Genomic DNA, 23,606 nt, shown 5'->3' on the forward strand with positions numbered 1-23,606 from the left:
TGGATTCCGTTCACAGAATTTCTAAAGACTTCGAACTTCCGTACAGAGAGAAAGTGCTTATAGTCGAAGCCTTCCACTTCCCTCCGGTATGGAACTGCGCACGGTTTTAGGTGTCGTTCCCGACACGTCCCTACATTTCTGCGTTCGCTAGCCTCCTCGTAATCATCCTCGTGTCCGGAATCGCGACCCTCGCTTTCGCACGCGCCCTTGCGCACATTGACCTCCCTCTCGTCACCGCGAGTGAGGAGATTTTCCACGTGGGCCATGCATTCACATATGTCATTGGTAACTATCCGTTGCCGCCTACTGACTTCGCATTGGCCTTCTTGAAATTTCCGCAATGCCTGTATCTCCTCGTTATCCCTCGAGTTCAGAATTGCAGCACTCTCGCTTCCCTCTGATATTGTTAAGTCCGCAACCTTCCCCGCGAGTTTTACTAACTCCTCCTTTACTTTCTTTGTCTCCTCGCTATTTAATGTCTTAACCGTATCTATCTTTTCCTCGCGATTCACAATTGCCCTACTGTTTTCGTGAACCTTATCTTGCATTGCTTCTACTGCTTTTACTCGCGCTATTACCTTTTTCCTTTCGGTAATGCATCGTTCCCTTAAAGTTTGGAGCCCATTTTCTAATTTTTCTCCGCGGGTTTTCATGTCAATCCTAACTTTTTTTGTTCCTTTTCGAGGGCGTTTAGTTTACTGCCAACCACTTCGAATTTCTCATTGACGTCCTTTCGAACCCCTTCGATTTCGGACATAGTGCCCTCGAATTTCGCTTCCTGCCTTTTATTATATTCTTCCTGCCTTTTATTATTTTCTTCTAATCTGGAATTTACTCCGCTGAAGATCGTTCTCGCGTTCTTTTCCATCATTTTCAGCAATTCGGTCATTTGTGTCTGCATTGGTCGGCGCATTTTGGCTACTCGTTGCATTCTCTGATTCATCTGCGCTCGCGCTCGGTTCCGAAGTCCCGCTATTTGGTGTGGAATTGGCCTGCTCATTTTCCAAGTTCAACATTGCCGTAGCGCCGCTGAAATCTTGGTAATTCCCGTTGCCTGCCTCGTCTCTCTCCGCTGCTACCCGATTGAGGATAACTTCCTCCTCACCCGGCCGGTTTTCCCTAGCACCGCTCTTCGAGCGAGCACGTGTCTCCATTCTGGACACTAGGCTTACGCTTCGGGCTAAGTGCCTAAATAACGGCTTCGCTCGCGGAAACCAGACTTCCTACTTTCGATGCACGAATCGCGACAAATTCTCGTAGCTTAGCGTAAGTTAATTTCACACGCAACCTAGTACATTTATTTGGTCACACGCAATCTAACACATTTATTTAGTCACACGCAGCCTAACACGTTTGAATTTCCCCCAATATACATGGATAAATACACACAAGAAAATTGCCCCCAAAATCACACAAATAAAATCACAAGCAACGCAGTATATTCAACGCCGTATTCTCAACGCTGGTTCTATTCACAAATATGAATTGTGAATCCTGTGGAAATTTAATTTTGTTAGCACATCCTAGCAATCTCCCAGCATCACAAAGGGTTCCTAAACTGAACGAGATCCTGGCAGGCTCGCCATTATGCACGATACTTGCTTTCCGCACCCTCGGCAGGCCTCCTCAATTTTATAAATGGCACCTGCACTGTAGAAGACGCCGGCGGCCATTTGCAGCAACAAGCATCAATACTCAAACTAAAGTTTTATTCGGTGGTTTTGATCAAGTTAGAATTAGAATATTATTATAATGAAGTTTTAATACCACCTTACAGAGTTTATTAAATGAAATATGCCCATGAGTGGGACATAGACAGGTGATTAACTGAAATACGCATACCAAATATTCTGTGAAATGATAAGGGATTATGGTGTGGCTGGGAGAAGTCACTGTAACATATTTATATAATCACATTCACATTTATTCAATAAACAAAACCATCTCAAATATTTCCTCTCACTTATCACGGAATGCTGGCGTGATACAAATAGTATAATATCTAAGTAAACTTAGTTAAACATCCGGCTAACATGTGCCGTGAATCCACAATGACTACCGCCTGCACATTTCTATCATCATTTAGCTACACACACACACACTAACATTCACTCTATTCATTTTATTTAACAGATAAAAGAGGAAGGTTCCCATACACCAAGTGGGACAACATTGGGAGAGAGCACATGGTTCCAACTGCAACATTAATACGGGCAAGTCCCGTCTTCACGTTTAACTAACTCCGCGAGTTTTACTGAATATTATGAAGGAACAATTAAATCACACGCGTGAATTTGCGTAGAAGATCCAGCTCGATCACGAAATGTGATTACGTCGAGCTGAAGCTTCTCACCAAGAAATGCACGGGGTCTGCGGACCACGTGTTACCAATCTCTCCACAATCAGTAGTCAATAAAGACATTTAAATAAAATACACTTTGCATATATACTTCACACTCACACTGAAATGCAAATTGAGCAATTCTGAGTATTACTCGGCAATGAGCGCCTGTTCACTCCCAAGTGCAGTGAACACAATTCCCATGAAATTACTTGGCAAAAGAAATCATCTCCCTATCTCTCCTAACCGATATGATTCTAGGAAATACCATAGTGGCTTTCCTCAGCAGGGAAGCTGCTTCCAAGTTCAAAGTGAACATGGAATTCTAAATCTTCGCTAACTGTCGGAGCGATAGAGCAGAGCGTGCTTACTCACCCAGGTCTTCCCAGCAACAACTCCGAACTCCAGAAATCATTGATGAAATCCATGATTTGGTGATGGATGACAGAAGAGTTAGGGTGTGTGAGATTGCTAGTGCTGTGGGCATCTCGAATGAACGTTTACAAAATATTTGCCATAAACATTTGGACTTGAAAAAGCTATCCGCAAGATGGGTTCCGCGATTGCTTGCGCTTGACCTAAACGGAATCGTGTGAAGTGTTGCAAGGATGGTTTGCAGCAGGAAGAATCTGCAGGACTTTATACGTCGTTTCGTCACTGTGGATGAAACATTGATGCATTACTATACTTCTGAGACCAAACAACAATCTAAACAATGGGTTACCAAGGTAGAATCTGCACCAAAAAAGGCGAAGACGATTCCTTCGGCTGGAAAGGTTATGGCGACTGTCTTTTGGGATTCACAAGGGATAATCCTCATCGACTATCTGGAAAAGGGTAAAATTATTACAGCTGAATATTGTTTATCGTTATTGGACCGTTTGAAAACAGAGCTGCAAGAAAAAATCCGACAATTGGACAGCAAAAAAGTCATTTTCTATCACAACAATGCACCAGCACACACCTCAGCAGTTGTGGTTGCAAAATTAATGGAAATAGGATTCCAACTAATTTCACCTCCCCCTATTCTCCAGACTAGGCTTCCTCGGACTACTATTTGTTCCCCAATTTGAAGAAATGGCTAGCGGGACAAATATTTTATTCAAACGAGGAGGTGATTGCAGCAACTAATAGCTATTTTGCAGACTTGGACAATTCCTATTATTCGGAAAGGATCCACAAATTAGAAAAGCGTTGGACGAAATGTATAAGTCTAAAAGGAGACTATCTCGAAAAATAAAAAAGGGTTACCCCAAACTCGTAAGTAGTTTCCATTTTTGCACGGACGCCCCCCGTTAACCCACTACACCCTGCATACACATCCTGACAAAAAGTGAAAGACCCAGCAAATATGATGCACGTCACTGTAACTTCCTACATTTGCACACCATCGGCGGTTATGTGTATGATTGGATACGTATTTCTAAGTAACATGTAGAGTGACCACCAAAGTAGATAAATTTTTTACACGTTTACTATATTCAGCGCTAGCAGTCAAGGAAGTCTGAGTGAAATAAGCGCAGAAGCGAGTGTGTATCCAGTAGGGCAGTTCGGCGAAATTTGACGTTAAAGGGCTTTGGCAGCAGACGACTGACGCGAGTGTCTTGCTAACAGCACGACACAGCGCCCGTCGTGGGCTAATGTGGGATTAAAGGGACCAGACTGCAATGGTCATCGGTCGTGGGCTAATGATCATATCGGTTGGGCCCTAGATGACTGCAAAAACGAGGCCTGGTGAGATGAGTCTCGATTTCAGTTGGTAGGAGCTGATCGTAGGGCTCGAGTGTCGCGCAGACCACAAGAAATCACTGAGTCAAGTTATCATCAAGGCACCGTCACAGCTGCTGTTGCCACCATAACGACGTGAGCTGTGTTTGCATGGAGTACACTGGGTCTGAGCAAAAGAGATCGATCAATGACTGGAAATTGTTATGTCTGGCTACTTGGAGACCATTTGCAGCCATCCATGGACTTCGTATTCCCAAACAACGATGGAATATTTATGGATGACGGCGCGCCATGTCAGTGGGCCACAATTGTTCCGGATTGGTTTGAAGAATTTTCTGGACAAATCGAGCGAATGATTTGACCACCCAATCACCCGACCTGAATCCCATCGGCTTTTTATGGGATATAACCCAGAAGTCATAGAATACTACACCAGCAACAGATTCGCAGTAATGGACGGCTGTAGAGGCGACATTGCTCAGTATTTCTGCAGTGTACTTCCAACTGCTGTCTGATACTTGTCACATCGAGTGCTGTACTGCACCGGGCAGAAGGAGGTCCGAAGCTATAGAGCGTTGGGAAATTCCCGTTATAAACTTCAAGGACTTGTGGAGGGGAGTGAATATACAGGTTGTTTATAAATGAATATCGGGGTTTTAACGCTTTATAATATTTACTACATTAAACTTACAGGTATATTAGAAGAAGGGATGGGAACAATAACAGCTACTGAGGAATATAAATATTTAGGTGTGAAAATTACAAATGATGGGAAACAGGACAAAGAAATTAGATCAAGAATAAATTCTGGAAAGACGACAATCTCTTTATTGAATGGAATTCTCTGGGACAAACACATAACAACTGATAACAAAATAAGGATTTTTAAAACAATAGTTAGGAGCATTATTACATATGGTTCAGAAGTGTGGACAACAAAATGGCAACTGAAATCAAAATTATTAGCCACAGAAATGGATTTCTGGAGACGTTCAGCAAGAATATCAAGAGAAAGAATAAGAAATGAAGTAATCAGAGACAAGATGAAATGTAAAAATTCAATTATTGATTTCATCGAGCACAAACAACTTAAATGGTATGGACACATCAGACGAATGGAACAGGAAAGGCTACCAAAATGCATAATCGACTGGGTACCAATTGGAAGAAGAAAAAGGGGACGACCACCTGATACATGGATACAGGGAGTTCAGTCAGCAATGAGGAAGAACAACATTCCTGAAGATTTATGGACAAATAGAGAAGAGTGGAGAACAATAATTAGTGACTTACTGTAATCTAGAATAGGTGCTGGAAAAATGTACTCACATTGTAAATCCAGAATAATAATAATAAACTTACAGGTGTAAAGGATATGTCAAATGAAAGATCAACTCAAACAGTTTTACCAAGAACCTTATAAATGTCAATGTGAGCGCCATTTGACACACGGCAAACATCAAGTGTATAGCCGAGCTCTTCCCAAACGTTGATAAGTATGTCTTCAGGGCTTGCTTTGCATTGCCTCCAAGTTCACCCGACCTAACGCCATGCGATTTTTTCCTATAGGGCTTCATCAAGGATCGATTGTACGTGTCTCTTCTACCAGCAGACCTCCCTGAATTAAGAAACCGGATTGAAGCAGCTGTTGCTACAATTACGTCGTATTGAGTAATGTGATTAGACGTCTGTCCTACCTCTCTGACCTGATTCGAGCCTAAATATGATTCGGCACACGTTTGCAAAACACACCGACAGGAACGTTCTTTACCGCGAAGCTGACGGTAATGGAAGGGCTGCTAGTCGCTTTTATGAGAATCGTACTCCACGACGTCCGACTCCACCCTCTTCGCCACAGTTACGGAGCGGCTTCAAGAAACGGGTACCTTCACCAGCGGCAGGTGTGGCTGTGATATTGAAAAGAGGCGTCGCATGCCCGAATCGGAAGAGGCCGTATTTCATCAAGTTACAGAGAACCCGTCTGTGCGTGCAGTTGTACGTGCAATCGAAGTTACTTCCAGTAGTGTGTGGTGTGCTGTGGATGACCAACAACTACATCCATACCACTTCCAACACTCCTCACCACCTCTAACACTCACACACGTGAATGATGTTCGAACGTGTAAAACCTACCTAATAAACATGTGTTCAAATGGCTATAGCACGGAAACTGGAAACATGGTAAGGGATTCATTGACAATAGCTACAATCCTATGTTTCCTTTTTCGTAATATGTAACGTGTTTTTGTACTAGTTTCGTACCAGATGATGGTTATTAACCGAACCGGTAGTGCAATAAAAGAACCAAACAGAGATTTGTGTTATGAATTCTGCGAAACACATTAGCGCTATTGACAAATATCTGAAAAAAGTGTTCGAAATGTTACGTTGCATCTGATAGAAAGTTCGAACAAAATCGATACAAGGATCATATCAACAGCTAAGCCACTTAAAAAAATAACCCACTGTTTCATGGAAATGTCTTACACTTTTGAATCAGCATTTAGGCATCACTGTTTTTCTAATAATAAACTACAGTGCCGGAAAATATTAGTGCACCTGAAAAGATGACATTGATTTTGCTCCGATGACGGCATATGCCAACTGAAGGAAGTAGATGTATTGATAACGGTTTCAACGTCGTAATGGCTTAACTACCTGTGTCCACTTCTTAATAGGCAATGCTCACAGCCGGAAGGCTCAGTGTGTGCATATGTGTGAACCAAACAGGGAGCCATGTCACAGAGACGCGCTCGTGCTTACTGCAGCCAACTGAGCGAGTTGCAAAGGGGTTGAAGTGTGGCCTTCCGAGTAGCACGACGATCCTTTCGGAGAATTTCCATACAAGTTTGAGGTGCTGCATCAGTTCAACGATGCTGGTGTCAGTGGTCGCTTAGAAACCTTCGCGGAGATGGTGATTTCCCAGATCTCCAGGAACCTCATGCGTCCCGCAATAGTGAAACACGCCTCCTCGAGTTACATATCATTCAGCATCAACGTCGCAGCTCGACAACTCTTGCACTCGCAACGGTCTTTGGTAGCCGCCTTCCATAAGTCAGAAGCTGTTGTGTTGTCTCTCGAGATCCAAGAGCCGTTACCGCTGTCAGCACTGCCATACGACTTCTCGATCGAATCTCTGTCCTACATCTCCGATGACTGCTGCCTGAAATTCCTTCTGACTTCTCCCACGACTGCCGGCCAGAGTGGCCGAGTGGTTCTAGGCGCTACAGTCTGGAACCGCGCGACCACTACGGTCGCAGGATCGAATCCTGCCTCGGGCATGGTTGTGTGTGCTGTCCTTAGGTTAGTTAGGTTTAAGTAGTTCTAATTTCTAGGGGACTGGTGACCTCAGAAGTTAAGTCCCATAGTGCTCACAGCCATTTGAACCATCTCCCACGACTCCTGATGGAACGCCATCTAAGAAAATCTCTCCTCACCTCTCTACTCCAACGCACCCCGAAGAAGTTTTCCAGCCTGTTGGATCACTTAATGATCGCCAAGACAATTTGTAGAAAGGAAGTAATTTCCCCTCGCGGACACCTGAGAATGCGACGTTTCACCGCGGCCACCCCTCCCCTACTTTTATTTGGACAGCAGTTTGGCTGGCTCTGAGCACTATGGGACTTAACATCTGTGGTCATCAGTCCCCTAGAACTTAGAACTACTTAAACCTCACTAACCTAAGGACATCACACACATCCATGCCCGAGGCAGGATTCGAACCTGCGACCGTAGCAGCCGCGCGGTTCCGGACTGCGCGCCTAGAACCGCTAGACCACCGCGGCCGGCTGACAGCAGTTTGTAAACGAATTTCCCTCACGTTGACAAGTGTATTGGTCGCCCCAGGGCGTCTTTGGAAAATCTCCGCCAGCGAACGGGACGCGATCTACCATTCAGCAGGTCTGAAGCGACACACGCCAGGTAGGTGTCTTTACGGACAATCCTGAATTGGTGTCGAGGCTCACCTCCCACAGGAGGGTGGCCGCTGGGTGGTCTGTGGACGGGGACCTTCTGTTTCGCATCCAAGTTTGGTGTTTTCTGTACCAGAGCTTGTTTGGGACCACCACCCAACCTAACTGCGGTGAGATTCATTCCAGTCTCTAGCAGGAATACACAACTGACCTAATTAGAGACAACATACAGCTAGATAGCTACGCATTAAACTACATTAAAATTGTGTGTGTCAGCTGCTCGATCTTCGCAATCATTAACATTCCCTTGACATTAGGATTCTGATCTAGATTAATAAAACGGCCCAAGGAATATATAGGTATCCATCAGTCGATGTAAAGGAGATAAAATACAGATGAAGCTAGCTCACTCCCAGGCTGATGCCCATCTATACGCTATTCCAGTGTTGCAATCAGTTTCTCTCACGTGACTGGTCGCTTACTTAATTTAGTCTGGAAAAATATATGCCAATAACTAGATCCATACCACTTCCAACACTCCACACCACTAACACTCACACACGTGAATGATGCTCGAACGAGCAAACATAGCGAGTAAATATGTTTTCAAATGGCTATAGCACGGAACAGTACGTTTACGAACATGGGTTCCTGTTCAGAATATTATGTACTCAGCCCTCTCTACAAATATGAAGCCTATAACGGGAACTTCCGAAAAGCATGTAATTTAGGAGGTATCGCATGGCTTTTGTCACCACAGTGTATATTGTCTGTCTGGCTGACTCTGAGCACTATGGGACTTAACATCTGAGGTCGTCAGTCCCCTAGAACTTACTACTACTTAAACCTAACCAACCTAAGGACAGCACCCACATCCATGCCCGAGGCAGGATTCGAACCTGCAACTGTAGAGGTCGTGCGGTTCCAGACTGAAGCGCCTAAACCACTCGGGCACACCGTATTGTCTGTCTGCTGAAGTGACGTTTTCCAAAAGCGCTGGTAGCTCACCGTGCAGAAACCGCTAGTATTCTCTCTTGTTACATCTGGTCTCGTCAGTAGGGGAGAAATAAAAGATACAAAGCGTAATCCGCTCCACCCTCTCGTGTTGTGCCGCAGGCTACCGAGCGACGACAGAGGAGGCGGCGGTGCCCGTGCTGGGCGGCTGAGACGGAACTCGGCGCCGGTGCGTCGCGCGTGGCCGGAGGTCCGCGGATGCCGCGCAGGCCCGGCCCGGCAGAAGCAATAAAGCCGTGATCGGGCGGCGCCGCGCCTCGGCATGTGAGCCCCAGGCACGCGCACAATGCACACGCGGTCGCCGGCGCCGCCGCCGAGGAGGAGGCGGCCTCTGCCTGCCGGCCAGTTCCCTCCGGCTGCCGCCGCCGACGCGGCTTTGAGAGATCGGGCCTAATTTATAATGCTCCAGGAATTCCGCCCCCGATCCCTTGTATCCCTGAACCCCGCGGTGGGAGCAGCAGTTAACTAACTGACCGCCGTGTAAACCCGCCGCCGTTAAGCTTGACCCTCTCCCATCCCCCCCGGCCGTCGTGCGGCCGCGTCCTCTGTTGTCCTGTTCCTCTGCCAGTCGTCCGCTGCCCCCTGGAGGCTCCGCGCCCCTCCACCGAGCCTTATCAGCGCCCGTTCCGCCCGTCCTAAGACGTCCGCCCGCTTAACACGAATTTACAGTCCCAATAACGGAGTAAATTCGGGAGAAATAGTATCGCGCGGTTCTATCTTAATGTCCGGCCGGCCTACCGCGGGGAGGCAATTTAATTATCGTACGATTATCCCCGACGGCTCACGGGTGGCAAGGCGACGCCCGGGGGCTTCTTACGTCTCCCGGGGGACGCGTCCTCGCCGGACTAAGGGGGGCGCTCTCTGACTCCACGTACAAGCCGGCCACGGCGTACAGCACCTCTTGTGTTACACATTCGGCGTATTCGGGAACACAGCAGGGGATTGACTATCCCACTTCTCGCCACGCCACTCACGATATTACCATTTTCTCCTCTTTCAGTACTCTGATTTTGTTAACTGTTCGCATAGATACTCCAAACAGCCAATTTTTTATTCAAGTGCCGGCCGGAGTGGCCGTGCGGTTCTAGACGCTACAGTCTGGAACCGTACGACCGCTACGGTCGTAGGTTCGAATCCTGCCTCGGGTATGGATGTGTGTGCTGTCCTTAGGTTGGTTAGGTTTAAGTACTTATAGGGTACTCATGACCTCAGAAGTTAAGTCCCATAGTGCTTGGAGCCATTTATTCAAGTAAAAATTCAAAGAACTTTATTATTCCCTAAGGTGCTGCAGTCGTGGACTGTGCGGCTGGTCCCGACGCAGGTTCGAGTCCTCCCTCGGGCATGGGTGTGTGTGTTTGCCCTTAGGATAATTTAGTTTAAGTAGTGTGTAAGCTTATGGGCTGATGACCTTAGCAGTTAAGTCCCATAAGATTTCACACACATTTGAACATTTTTTTTTTAATTATTCCCCCTGTAATTTTTCTATTTCTGATGAAAATATTACAGTTAAGAAATGTGTTTGCATAGTCATCATGCGCAGCAGGCACAGAAATATTCTTTTCTAAGAAAATCCCACCTTTTTATTTCTGCAATGTATTTTATTTCTTCCAGACGTCTTTCATCTTGTTCTGTAAACCATCTTCAGTGGGATCTAGTATGATACAGCGCTGTTTTCATATGCTATTTTTGTAGACTGAAAAAAATTACGTCTTGTTGTTATCCGAGTTTTCGATTAATAAGTGATTACTTATCGTTATTCGAGTTTTCGACTCGAATCTGCGTTTCCTCTCATCTGCTCAAATGTAGAAAGTCGCACTATAACTTCACTTACGAAACGTAAGTACATTTCCTCGTTACTAACATTTTTCTTCAAAATTTTCAAGATATTTGTACCAATTACTCTTCTGCCACTAGTTGTAGATATTTCACTGACAACTCTGACTTAAATTCGTAACTACTGTGTGCTCTCTTTACGTCTTTACCTAAGAAGGGGCATAGGTAAAATACACACATTAAAAAAAAACATTTGCGTTACACCAGTTCCCAGAACTCCTGAAGATAGACGTTGACAGTGGATACTGTATCACAGACACAGTCCCTTTGACTGCCGCGCGGGGTAGCCGCACGGACTAGGGCGTCCTGTCACGGTTCGCGTGGCTCCCCCGTCGGAGGTTCGAGTCCTTCCTCGGGCATGGGTGTGTGTGTTGTCCTTAGCGTAAGTTAGTTTAAGTTAGATTAAGTAGTGTGTAAGCCTAGCGACGTATGAACTCAGCAGTTTGGTCCCATAAGATCTTACCACAAATTTCCAAAGTGTCTTTGACAGTTCAGAGATGTTACTAAACCCGCCCAAAGATGTAAACAACCATGCATGAGCAGCGCCTACTAGAGGAGAGTGTCCAGTCGTTCCACCAGGAAGGAGGTACACCGCTCGTGTTGCCTGTAGTTCGACCACGCCTAAATAGTTAATACAGCGGTTCGATCGCATCAGCATTGGATGAACGCTACCTACGGATTGTGGCTCGGGGGAAACCGGACAGCAACGGCCGGCCGGTGTGGCCTTGCGGTTCTAGGCGCTTCAGTCTGGAACCGTGTGACCGCTACGGTCGCAGTTTCGAATCCTGCCTCGGGCATGTATGTGTGTGATGTCCTTAGGTTTAAGTAGTTCTAAGTTCTAGGGGACTGATGACCACAAATGTTAAGTCCCATAGTGCTCAGAGCCATTTGAACCATTTGACAGCAACGCCACCATGTTAAATAAAGCTTTTCGTGCAGCCACAGGACGTCGTGTTACGATTCAAACTGTGCGCAACAAGCTGCATGATGCCCATCTCCACTCCAGACATCCATGGCGAGGTCCATCTTTGCAATCACCACACCATGCAGCGCGGTACAGATGGGCCCAACAACAAGCCGAACGGACCTCTCAGGATTTTCAGCACGTTCTCTTCACCGATGAGTGAGGCGTATGCCTCCATCCAGACAATCGTCGGAGACGTGTTTGGAGTCAACTCGGTCAGACTGAACGATTTAGACACATTGTCCAGTGAGTGCAGCAAGGTGGAGGTACCCTGATTTTTTGGGGTGGCATTATGTTGGGCCGACGTACGCCGTTGTGCTCATGGCATGCACTGAAACGGCTGTACGATACGTGAACGCCATCCTCCGACCGGTAGTGCAGCCGTACCGGCAGCATATTGGCGAGGCATTCGTCCACATGGACGATAATTAGTGCCCCCGTAGTGCACATCTTGTGAATGACTTCCTGCAGGATAACGGCGTCGCTCCGATAGAGTGGCCAGTATGTTCTCCATACATAATCCCTATCGAACATGCCTGGGATGAATTGAAAAGGGCTGTTTATGGGCAACGTGACGCACCAACCACTCTTAGGGATTTATGTCGAACCGCCGTTGAGGATCGGGACAATCTGGATCAACAGTGCCTTGATGAACTTTTGGATAGTATGCCACGACGAATCCAGGCATGCTTCAATGCAAGAGGACGTGCTACTGGGTATTAGAGGTATCGGGTGTGTACACCAATCTGGACCACCACCTCTGAAGTTCTCGCTGTATGGTGGTACAACATTCAATGTGTGGTTTTCATGAGCAACAAAAAGGGGGGAAATGATGTTTATGTTGATATCTATTCCAATTCTCTACACAGATTCCGGAACTCTCTGAACCGATGTGATGAAAAACGCTTCTTTGTGCGTGTATATACAGTGCTCCACAGCAATTAGCGCAACATGAAACTGTGAAGAAAAAATTAGGTGGTGTGAAATGCGATTATGTTTCATAAGTGATGTTATAATTGGACCTCAGCAATGTGACCACATGAGATGAAACGCAAATGCCAGCGAAAACCTCGAATAACTCTAATTTATTTATGTATTACATGAAATCAAGAAGTGAACTATTTTATGTCACACAAACATCAAATATCTAAACAAAACTGTATCATTCTAGATTCCACTGAAGAGCCCTTAAAGTGAAAAGCGAAACTCCAGGTTTCAAGACTTTGTAACTAAAAGTCTAACAAGGTCTTGCCTAGGGTATTGGACGGGTCACAGGTGGCGGATAGTGAACGGTTCATCAGATATGGTGGTCAGCTGCGAATACAGAACAAGCAGTCCCGGACCAAGGCAAAATAAAACCAAATCCACTCAGCGTCTGCCTTGTAGCAAGCGGCTAAGTGGTCAGTGTTTGTTCATCAGTGGTGCGGCTGAAATTCATATTCTGGAACTAACCCTCCAGTCTTAACACTCTGAGTTCACTCAGTGAGTCTACTCAACCCCACCTGATTCCATGTACAATCATCATGGAGCATTTTGATAATTACAATTTTACCGCTGGTGTTGAATCCACCGGCATGGCGCAGCTGGTCTTTCGGATTCTGAGGCGGCCATGTTAAAATGCAATGTGCTTCAACAGAGGAAGTCGGAGTCCTCTAACCAACTTAAAACCAAAACAAATACATTTTACAACACTTAACAAACACTTTTGTAGCCAGGTAAACTTCATAAATTGGGAGATACATTAAAAGAACAAAAGATTCAAATTTAGGTAATTCAAGAAACACGAATTTTGGACAATATCACCTTGTATTTCGCCAGGTATCTTCTTTTTAAAAGTAAAACTGATAAAAGAATACTTAATAATAAATCACATCTGGGAGTTTCTCCTGCAGTCTCCAAAAATATTTTAAACTCGTTAACGGAGGTAAATCCCATTAATAAGAGACTAATGACAATTTATCTTAAATGCAGAAATAAAGCATGCACTTTAATTAACGCCTATACGTCAGTCAATGGAGGATAACAGTAAAAAAACTGAAGAAGTTAATGAAGCTGGGGAAACGTTAGAAAGCTTCAGAAATGAAAATGGCAGTTTGGCTCTTAAGAACCAGGAAAATTGTAAAGTTACTTGCTAATTATTTTGAAAAATTATTGAACTGTCCAGAACCAGCGTATAAAGTCCAACCACAGCAAACTGATAACACCAACGTTAACTCTAAAGAACAGGACGAAATCGAAATAAGTAAGCAAATTAAGAGACTTAACAACACTGAAGCATACGGAGGAGACGGTATAATTGCGGCACTTCGTGAATCAGCTGGCTATAACACTATAAAAGAGATCACTCAACTAATAGGATATGTCTGGCAAACTGAGAAAATACCTGAGGTCTGAAAAACTGTCCTAATTATCCATTGCATACAGAATCGATGTCAATAAATGCTGAAGAATCCCTCTCCTCCATACTAAATTCTCTCGCAATGTTTGCTTGATAGAGCCCAAGAACAATTAGAACCTAAAATTGACTAACGCCAAGCAAGCTTTGGACAAAACAGATCCTGTCCAGAACGAATTCTTAATTTAAAACTAATCCCTAGGCACCAAAGAATTTCCGGTAACAATATTGTATGTACATTTGTGGATTATGAAAAGGCCTACGACTGAGTTGATCGTAAATCTCTGTTCCAGATTTTAAAGTAACATGTGCTAGATAATAAAACTCTAACACTGATTAAGAAATCGTTAACTGACACTAGCTACAAAGTTAAATTGAAAGAAGAAATTTCTGAACCATTTGACATAAAGACGGCTTTTACAGAGGGATATGGACACTCTCCATTACTGTTTAATTGTGTTTTGGAAAATATAATTGCAGAATGGCGAGAGAAAAAGTCGAGTCAAAATATAGCTCAGTCAATCAAGTTAGCTAGAAGTAATATTAGAGTAGACTGCCTCACCTTTGCAGATGATCTGGCAATTTTAACTAGAGATGTCACCACAATTCAAAAACAAATTTAAATTCTTTAAGAAGTTGCCGAAAAAGTAAGACTACATATATCTTTCGAGAAAACGGAGTTTGTGACATGCAACGAACATGGACCAAAGTTTTTGAACACGATATATGTAAAAATTAAAAGGATTTCTTAGTTTAAATACTTAGAGGAAATCTTACAAGAAACCGGTCTGGAAAAAGCAGCAAACGAAGATCGCTGTCAAAAAATGGGAACCGCATTCAGATTAACACAAAATATTTATAATTAAAAATCATTTTCTAAATTCAGTGAACTTAGGCATTACAGCTCTGTAATCAAACGTGTATGTCTTTATGCAACAGAAACTTTAATTTTAAAGAGAAAGAGGGATATTGAATAAATTCAAGGGAAAGAAAGAAACATTGCTAGGAAAATGTTAGGCCCCAAAATTACTGATGGAGTTACTTGTAGGCCGAGAAGTAATAATGAAATAGAAGACTACGCAGACATACATGGTGACATGAGAAAACGAAGAGTTAAATTTTATGGACACATTAAAAGAATGGTACCTACTAGGTCGACAAGACAAATAGTAGAAATTTACGAAAACAGAAGTATGGGCAAAACTGAGCCAAATACATGGATCGCTGAAGTTAAGGAGGACCTTCAAGTAGCCGGTGTTAGGAAAACGTTAAAGATAGAAAAACATTCAGCCACAAGATATTTGATAGGAAAGTTGGTCACAGGGAAATTAGAAAACCGACTGGAACATCGTGGTCTGATGAAAGAAAGAGACTTCATTCTGGAAGGGAGAAACAAATCTGCTCACAAAAGAAGGCCAATCATCAAAACCGACAATGAAGGATTGTACCGGGCGTGGTCCTATTGTGTCCATAGTGAATAATAATAATAAAAGGCGATACACATGTTGAGCAAATAAAATAGCTTGCAGCAAGAAAAGGAGACTCTGTTTATGAGACGAATAATGTTTATAGTTCACTTGCAAATTTTTTATTCAAGGAACATGGGCGTCCGCAGAAATTAATCCAAGAGGAGGGTCAAGATTTTAAAATAACAATTTTTTATGTTACTGATTCGACTGTTTTGTCAACGTATAGTGACAGGAATTGCACAAAACTGGTCATACCTCAAACAACTCAATGGTATTGAAATGGTAACCATATTTTATTAGTACATATTTCTGTAGTATTGACATAAATATTAATTCCACGATTGTGATTCAAACATCTGAAATTACATCCTTCTTTTGAGAATGCTTGGGGTATTCGAAAAGTTTTTCATTAGAAGTGTTTTTCTTCACAACCAGATTATGTGACATTACTACTGAAAAAAAAATTGAAATAGAGTAAATCAAAACGATTTAAATATCTTCTTAAGTGGCAACAAAATCTCAAGGGCAAATACTGCTCAAAGTGAAGAGACGGGAACATAAAAAACACTCTTCTTATAGAGCTAGGCAATGTGATTTTGTGTAATCACAGAATGTCAGTACGTTCCAAGAAGTTGGTGCCTCACAGCACGTAAATATTTGAAAATATTGTCATCCACCGCCAAGAGCTGTTGACAAAAATTTCTTTATTACGCAGTGACTACCATTTCAACAATTATAAAATTTTCACAACAGCATACAAGCCGATGTGAAATCAGGAGCGAAAAATAATTTAAAAAAAAACCATTTGCCGTTACTATTGTCAAGTAGTAATGTGAATGACATCGCCAGTAGTGAAAACGTACCAGACACTGATCTTGAACATGAAGGTTGCACAACAAATAAATTTTTGTCCCCAAGTCTTGGCCGTGAATCATCACGTTCTCGAAATGACAGAGTCACTGATAGAAATGTACGAGAACTTTTCAATAAGTATAAAAGCCTACTATTCTAGATATCCTCCATGCTTCTCCCAATCTGGGCGCCCGTGTCAGAGAAGTATTCGTGATTTATTATAAACACAAACTATGTGAAGGCGAAATTCTCGAAGTACTAAGACTTGGTTGTTTGTATGCTGATGTAGCTCATTTAAAATTTCTCGTACTACTCTTGACAGTAAAAGTTTTACTTTTCCGAAATCTTTATACTTCAACACTTATTGTTATTCGGAATTTTCGTGTTACAGAATGTTCGAATCTTAAACTTTACTTATGTTACATTCATAAAAACAAGTCTGATACCCACCACGAATGCAACAGGAAGTGAGCGCCTGCTACAGAAAAATCGTTGTTGCACAAGATAGCTGTCTTGCACGCTAGTAGTTGACTTGCTCACCGGGTATTATATCTACACTACTGGCCATTAAAAGTGCTACACCACGAAGATGTGCTACAGACGCGAAATTTAACCGACTAGAAGAACATGCTGAGATATGCAAATGATTAGCTTTTCAGAGCATTCACACAAGGTTGACGCCGATGGCGACACCTAAAACGTGCTGACATGAGGAAAGTTTCCAACCGATTTCTCATACAGAAGCACCAGTTGACCGGCGTTGCCTGGTGAAACGTTGTTGTGATGCCTTGTACAAGGTGAAGAAATGCGTACCATCATGTTTCCGACTTTGATAAACATCGGATTGTAGCCAATCGCGATTGCGGATTATCGTATTGCGACATTGCTGCTCGCGTTGGTCGAAATCCAATGACAGTTAGCAGAATATGGAATCGGTGGGTTCAGGAGAGTAATATGGAACGACGTGCTGGATCCCAACAGCCTCATATCACTAGCTGTCGAGATGACAAGCATCTTATGCGCATGGCTGTAACGGATCGTGCAGCAACGTCTCAATTCCTGAGTCAACAGATTGGGACGTTTGCAAGACAACAACCTTCTGCACGAACAGTTCGACGTCTGCAGCAGCATGCACTATCAGCTCGGAGACCATGGCTGCGGTTACCCTTGACACTGCATCACAGTCAGGAGCGCCTGCGATGGTGTACTCAACGACGAACCCGGGTACACAATGGCAAAACGTCATTTTTTCAGATGAATCCAGGTTCTGTTTACAGCATCATGATGGTCGCATCCGCGATTGACGACATCACGGTGAACGCACATTGGAAGAGTGTATTCGTCATCGCCATACTGGCGTATCACCCGGCGTGATGGTATGGGGTGCCTTTCGTTACACGTCTCGGTCACCTCTTGTTCGCAGTGACGGCACTTTAAACAGTGGACGTTTCATTTCAGATGTGTTACGACCCGTGGCTCTACCCTTCATTCGATCCCTGCGAAACCCCACATTTCAGCAGGCTAATGCACGGCCCTATGTTGCAGGTCCTGTATGGGCCTTTCTGGATACATAAAATGTTCGACTGCTGCCCTGGCCAGCACATTCTCCAGATCTCTCACCAATTGAAAACTTCTTGTCAATTGCGGCCTAGCAACTGGCTCGTCACAATTCGCCAGTCACTACTCTTGATGAACTGTGGTATCGTGTTGAAGCTGCTTGAGCAGCTGTACCTGTACACGCCATCCAAGCTCTGTTTTACTCAATGCCCATGCGTATCAAGGTCGTTATTACGGCCGGAGGTGGTTGTTCTGGGTACTGATTTCTCAGGATCTAAGCTCCCTATTGGTTGAAAATGTAATCACATGTCAGTTCTAGTATAATATATTTATCCAATGAATCCCGTTTATCATCTGCCTTTCTTCTTGGTGTAGCAATTTTAGTGGCCAGTAGTGTACATTCTAATGCAAAAGAAAATCGATGTACCAAGAAGCAATTAACCAAATGGGACGAAGATCTGTAGATGTGATGTACATGTATAGACAAGCAAATGATTACATTTTCAGAAAAAAATGCGAGATTTATTCAAGGGAAAGAGCTTCAAGCCCCGTTTTGTTGCCCATCGTGGCAAGCAAGCATCCTGGGTTAATATTTATGTGAGATAACGCCCTCCATCGTACCGCGAGTGTTTCTACTGCCTGTGTTCGTGCTTGTAAAAGTCCGCCACGGCCAGAAAGGTCGCTGGATCTCTCCCAACTCAGAAAGATTCCAACATTATGGGTAGGGCCCTGCAGCCAGCTCACAGTTTAGACCCACCAGTTGGACAGAACTCGGTGCGATTTCCCTCAGGAGGACATCCAAGAACTCTGTCAGTCAGTGCCAAGCGGATTAAGTAATTGCATGAGGGCCACGCATGCAGAGATGGGCCAACGTGTTACTGACCTTCTGAATTTATGAAGCTCTTTCACTTTAATAATCATCCAAATCATCCAGTATTTCTGAAATTGTAATCATTTGTTTGTCTGTACATAAACATCACATTTACCGATATCCGCTCATTCGTATAATTCCTTTTTGTAAGATGAATATTTGCCGTTTTCTAGCTATATCGATCTTAGTTGACCGAATGTACTTTTATGCTTATTGTATTTCTGTGTCCTTTAATTTTGCTATCTTTTATGTTAGTTGCGATAGTAGAATAGTCCAGCATTTGGCCAGTTTATAACTTTCAGTTTTATGAGCGTGTATAAACAGGTGTCGCTTACAGAGTTTGCGTCAGTAAGGCGTCAGTAGTAAAGTCGCGAACGACCTTTGTATTTTTATGTCGTCTCAGGAGCACTTAGTCTTGCGCTTTTCGAAGATATATGATCGTTCTGTAATCAAAAATCGTTTGGTATGGAATTATAATTCCATTTCAGAATAGAAATGGCCAATCCTGATACAGGCTCGGTAACTCCTATTACTGTGTAGCACCATTTTGGCTACAAAACTCTCGTTGTATCGAAGTTCATAACAGCGAGTCGCGATGTAACAAAAGAGTGATTATACGGAAGTGAGGTCATCTGCAGCTTCTGCGCCCGCGCAGGCTGCTGCGCAACTTCTTGAGCCAGCAGCGGCGGCGGGCGGCGAGCTCCCGGCTCGGCGGAAGTGAGCAGCGGCCACTTGCGGTGGGCAGCCTGGGCCGCCCGGAAGCAGTGGCCGTTCTTCCGGTGCGCAGCGCCTCAGCTGTGACAAAGTTTCGCCGGGATTAGGCCCTAATTTCGGCGTGCCGGCGGTGGCTGCCTCCCTAATGCCGGGCCCTGCGAACAATGAGTGACCCCAACCTGGCCGCTGTTCCGTCATCCCTCGCACAGGCCGGACAACTCCTGCTAATCCATCTTGTAACTCTCTTGCACCGCCCGACAGGGAACGCACAGAGTTCTCAAGTTGGCAACACTGAAAACTCAAAGCTTCCGGGAGGAGTTGCCTAACGGCGCGTCTACGATGTGGCAACTTTGTTCATATTTTGTGATCCACACGTTAGCGTGTCTCCAGGACATAATATAGCGCCACGGAGCAGCTTCAGTGCAAGTTAAGCCCCGAGTGATATACGCCCACCTCAGCCTACGCGAGCATCGCAGGAACTTTTTCTTTTCGCGAAACTTTAATTTTCGAACGACAACGAGGTCTTTAGCGACAGTGTGCACCACGGTCTCATCACCTCACGTGTGATCTGGAAGGACTTAAGCTCCTCAGAGTTTTCGGGGAAGGACATTTCGAAGAGAAATTCATGCTTACTAACATGTTGTCAGTAGTTGGAATACTATAAACACACTACCCTCCAACAATGTTCACTTTTCCTGACTTGTAAATGACGCTCTCGTTTTTCATATAAATCAGATTTTACTATATTTTCGCAGTGGTTGTTTCGTGTGGAATGTTTCACTTCTTTTTTGATTTGTTATATGCATGTCAGTGAGCTGTGTAACTAATCTTTTCTTCTTCATTTCTTCATGTTTCAGCACTTTTTTGATTTGTTATATTCATGTCATTGAGCTGTGTAGCTAATCTTCTTCTTCTTCGTTTCTTCCTCTTCGTCTCATTTACCAGCTTTAAGGTGCTAAAGCTTTTGCTATTGTATTTAGTCGAAAACTGATATCTTGAGAGCCGTGCCTGTAGTACTGTAAGGTTTGTAATTGAAACAGCAACCAGCCACAACAATAGAAAACTTTTAAACTTCCCTATCCAGGCGATGAGAATGTTACATGCTTTCGAGAAATCTAAGACTGATGCAACGAAAACTGTTCTTAACTTAAAATTGAACCTGATGTCTTTAAAACTTTGTTTACGTTTCTCAAGTGAGGCTGGGTCACCCTCTCTTTAAAATTTTATCGTGTGTGGTGCCATTATACAGAAATGGTGTGGTAGAAAAAAGTGTTTTTCAATTAATTGAGAAGCACTCAAACGTCCACAAATGTGGTAATTTCAAAGATCGCAACAAAAAAGCTGTTCAATTTCGTCACATAGGAGCATGCAGCACGTAAATTTTAACCACATTTCACGTCTTAATAACTTTAGAACATTTTCATAAATGCTTTCATAGTCATATTGTAAACTTTATCACACAGTGAAGAAAAAACTTTGTATCTATCCTAGTGCAGAAAACCAATAACGAAAACAGAACGAGGCGCCAGCAAGAAAATAATGAAGATGTAGCGACCATCTTGAGATGGATTTGTGAAAAATCTGAAACCTGTCACAGTTTGATTCAATAAACCTTGTTAAATAATGCTAGTGGCTGATTGCTGTTTCAGTTATAAATCTTGCAGCTTTTTCTAGTATCCCCACCTCGCCCTTAATCTTCCTACAGTTCATCATTAAGGGGTTTTATTACACAATTTCATTCGGTGCGCTTATCTCTGGCAGTTGAAAACCGCACTCTTTCCATTTAATCCAGCTCTAACGGTTTCATGATATCTGTTCTAGTGGAAATTGATCGGGAGTAGACTATTTTCTTGATGTCTTATCTGAATGGAAAGAGATAGCAGCAGAAGACGCGATCAAAAGATTATTTTTTCTCCGTCAGGTATTTATCAGCTGACGTCCTCACCGTGTCCCATGACTATGGTAACTACAAGACTGTAACCACATGTTCAGCAGTTTTACTGCACATACAGTCCACCATTTGCGGTTTCAGTGAGTGTTACGCTCCTGGCTCTTCAATAAGTCAATGTTCTGAGCCCTCTTTTCAGTGAATTATGTGTCCCACGACATAGCTGTATTGTAAGCCAGGCGAGGTGCTCTAGGGGATTTTCTAGAATTTTACAAGGAAAGTTACAATTTTTAGTTTCAAAATTAATATATTATTTTGTTGAAGGAGGGCTGGAATGGGTAGTGGTAAATGGAATCTGATTAACTGTTGCCTGAAGTAAATTTGCAAGTTTGCCTACAGTTTTAATTGGATAAAAAAAAAAAAGGAAATAGGATTGATATTTCCCATTGTTACTCCACCACATTCACAGTAACTAATTCCTCGAGCGTGCATTCGGTGATGATGGCTGGGGCGTGACCCATGATTGAATCTCATGTGAATTATGAAACCAAAAAATTTTATTTACTTTAATGGTAAACCAGAAACTCTAAGGAACGTTTGAGTGAGTTTCTGGCTAATATTTCACTTCTTCCATTACATTTAGTTCTGGAGCCGTCAGAAAATATCACGACATACTACGTCAAAATTATCTGCAATGCAAATATTTACAAGTTTCTCCGCTCCAGCGAATAGTTTTGCTGGATACGTCGGCTGCTAATGTTATTTAGTTATCCTGGTAATCGGAATTAGGATATGTTCGTTTTATTCGGAGATCAGGAATGATTTATTTAAATAACTGAAGCTGAAATCCAATTCTGTTAACTCTACGTCCTTTTATTTCTGTATAACACAATCTTTCGCGTTTCTGTATTAATGGTTGGTCAGTTGCAGAGAGTCTTTTCAGGAACACTAAACCGACCTGACAAGAGTTACCCGATACCTTCTTTTGCCGGATGTAGCGCAACAACTCGACTTGATATGGACTCAACAAGTCGCTGCAAGCCCTTGCAGAACCACTGAGCCATGCTGCCTCTACAGTCATCCATAACTGCGAAAGTGTTTCGGCTGCAGGATTTCGTACACGATCTGACCTCTCGATTATGTACTATGAATGTTCAATGTCGGGCGATCTGGGTGACCAAATCGTTCACCCGAACTGGCCACAACGTTGTTCAAAGCAATCGCGAACTACTATGGCCCGGTGACATGGCATCGTTGTTTGGGAACGTGAAATCTATGAATGATTCAAATGGTCTCCAAGTAGCCGAATATAACCGTTTCCAATCAATGATCGGTTCACTTGGACCAGAAGAACCAGTACACTGAATGTAAACACAGTACACGCCATTATGGACAGTGCTTTGTTGACAATTTGGATCCATGGTTTAATGGGCTCCGCACCTCATTCGAACCCTACCATCAGGTCTTTCCAAGTGAAACTGGGACTTATCTGACCAGGGCTCGGTTTTCCAGTCGTCTACAGTCCAAACTATATGGTCATGAGCCCAGGAGAGGAGCTGCATGTGATATTGTGCTGTTAGCAGAGGTACTCACGTCTGTCTTTTGCTACCACAGCCCATTAACGCCACATTCTCTTCGTACTGTCCTAGCGGATACGTTCGTCGTATGTCCCACATTCGTTTCTGCGGTTATTTCAAGCAGATTCGCTTGTATGTTGGCAGCAACAACTCGACGCAAACGCCGCTGCTCTCGGTTGTTAATTGAAGGTCATAGGCCACTACGTTGTCCATGCTCTAAGGTAACGCCAGAAAATTGGTATTCCCGGCACACTCCTAGCACTGTGGATCTCTGAATATTGCCTAACAAATTCCGAAATGGAATACCCCATGCGCCTACCCCCAACTACCATTCCGCTTTCAAAGTCTGTTAATTCCCATCGTGTGGTCAAAGTCCCGTCGGAAACTAATACACATGAATCACCTGTGTGCAAGTGACAGCTTCGCCAATGCACTGCCCTTTTATATCTCGTGTACGCGATACTACCGCCATCTGTGTTTGTGAATATCGCT

General features: G+C 43.6%; 1 protein-coding gene across 1 annotated transcript in view; it reads right to left on the reverse strand.

Moving 5' to 3' along the window:
• The window catches only part of LOC126212073 (uncharacterized), a 34,315-nt gene extending 14,468 nt beyond the window's left edge, over positions 1-19,847 (reverse strand). The window contains exons 1-2 of the mRNA XM_049940007.1: positions 19,554-19,847; positions 9,130-9,368 (exon numbers count right to left, since the gene is read on the reverse strand). Of these exons, the coding sequence (XP_049795964.1) occupies positions 9,130-9,368; positions 19,554-19,847 (533 nt within the window). The remainder of the gene's footprint in view (positions 1-9,129; positions 9,369-19,553) is intronic.
• Between the last annotated feature and the right edge of the window lie 3,759 nt (positions 19,848-23,606).

Source organism: Schistocerca nitens, chromosome 1, assembly GCF_023898315.1.
Source record: "Schistocerca nitens isolate TAMUIC-IGC-003100 chromosome 1, iqSchNite1.1, whole genome shotgun sequence".
Lineage (NCBI taxonomy): Eukaryota > Metazoa > Arthropoda > Insecta > Orthoptera > Acrididae > Schistocerca > Schistocerca nitens.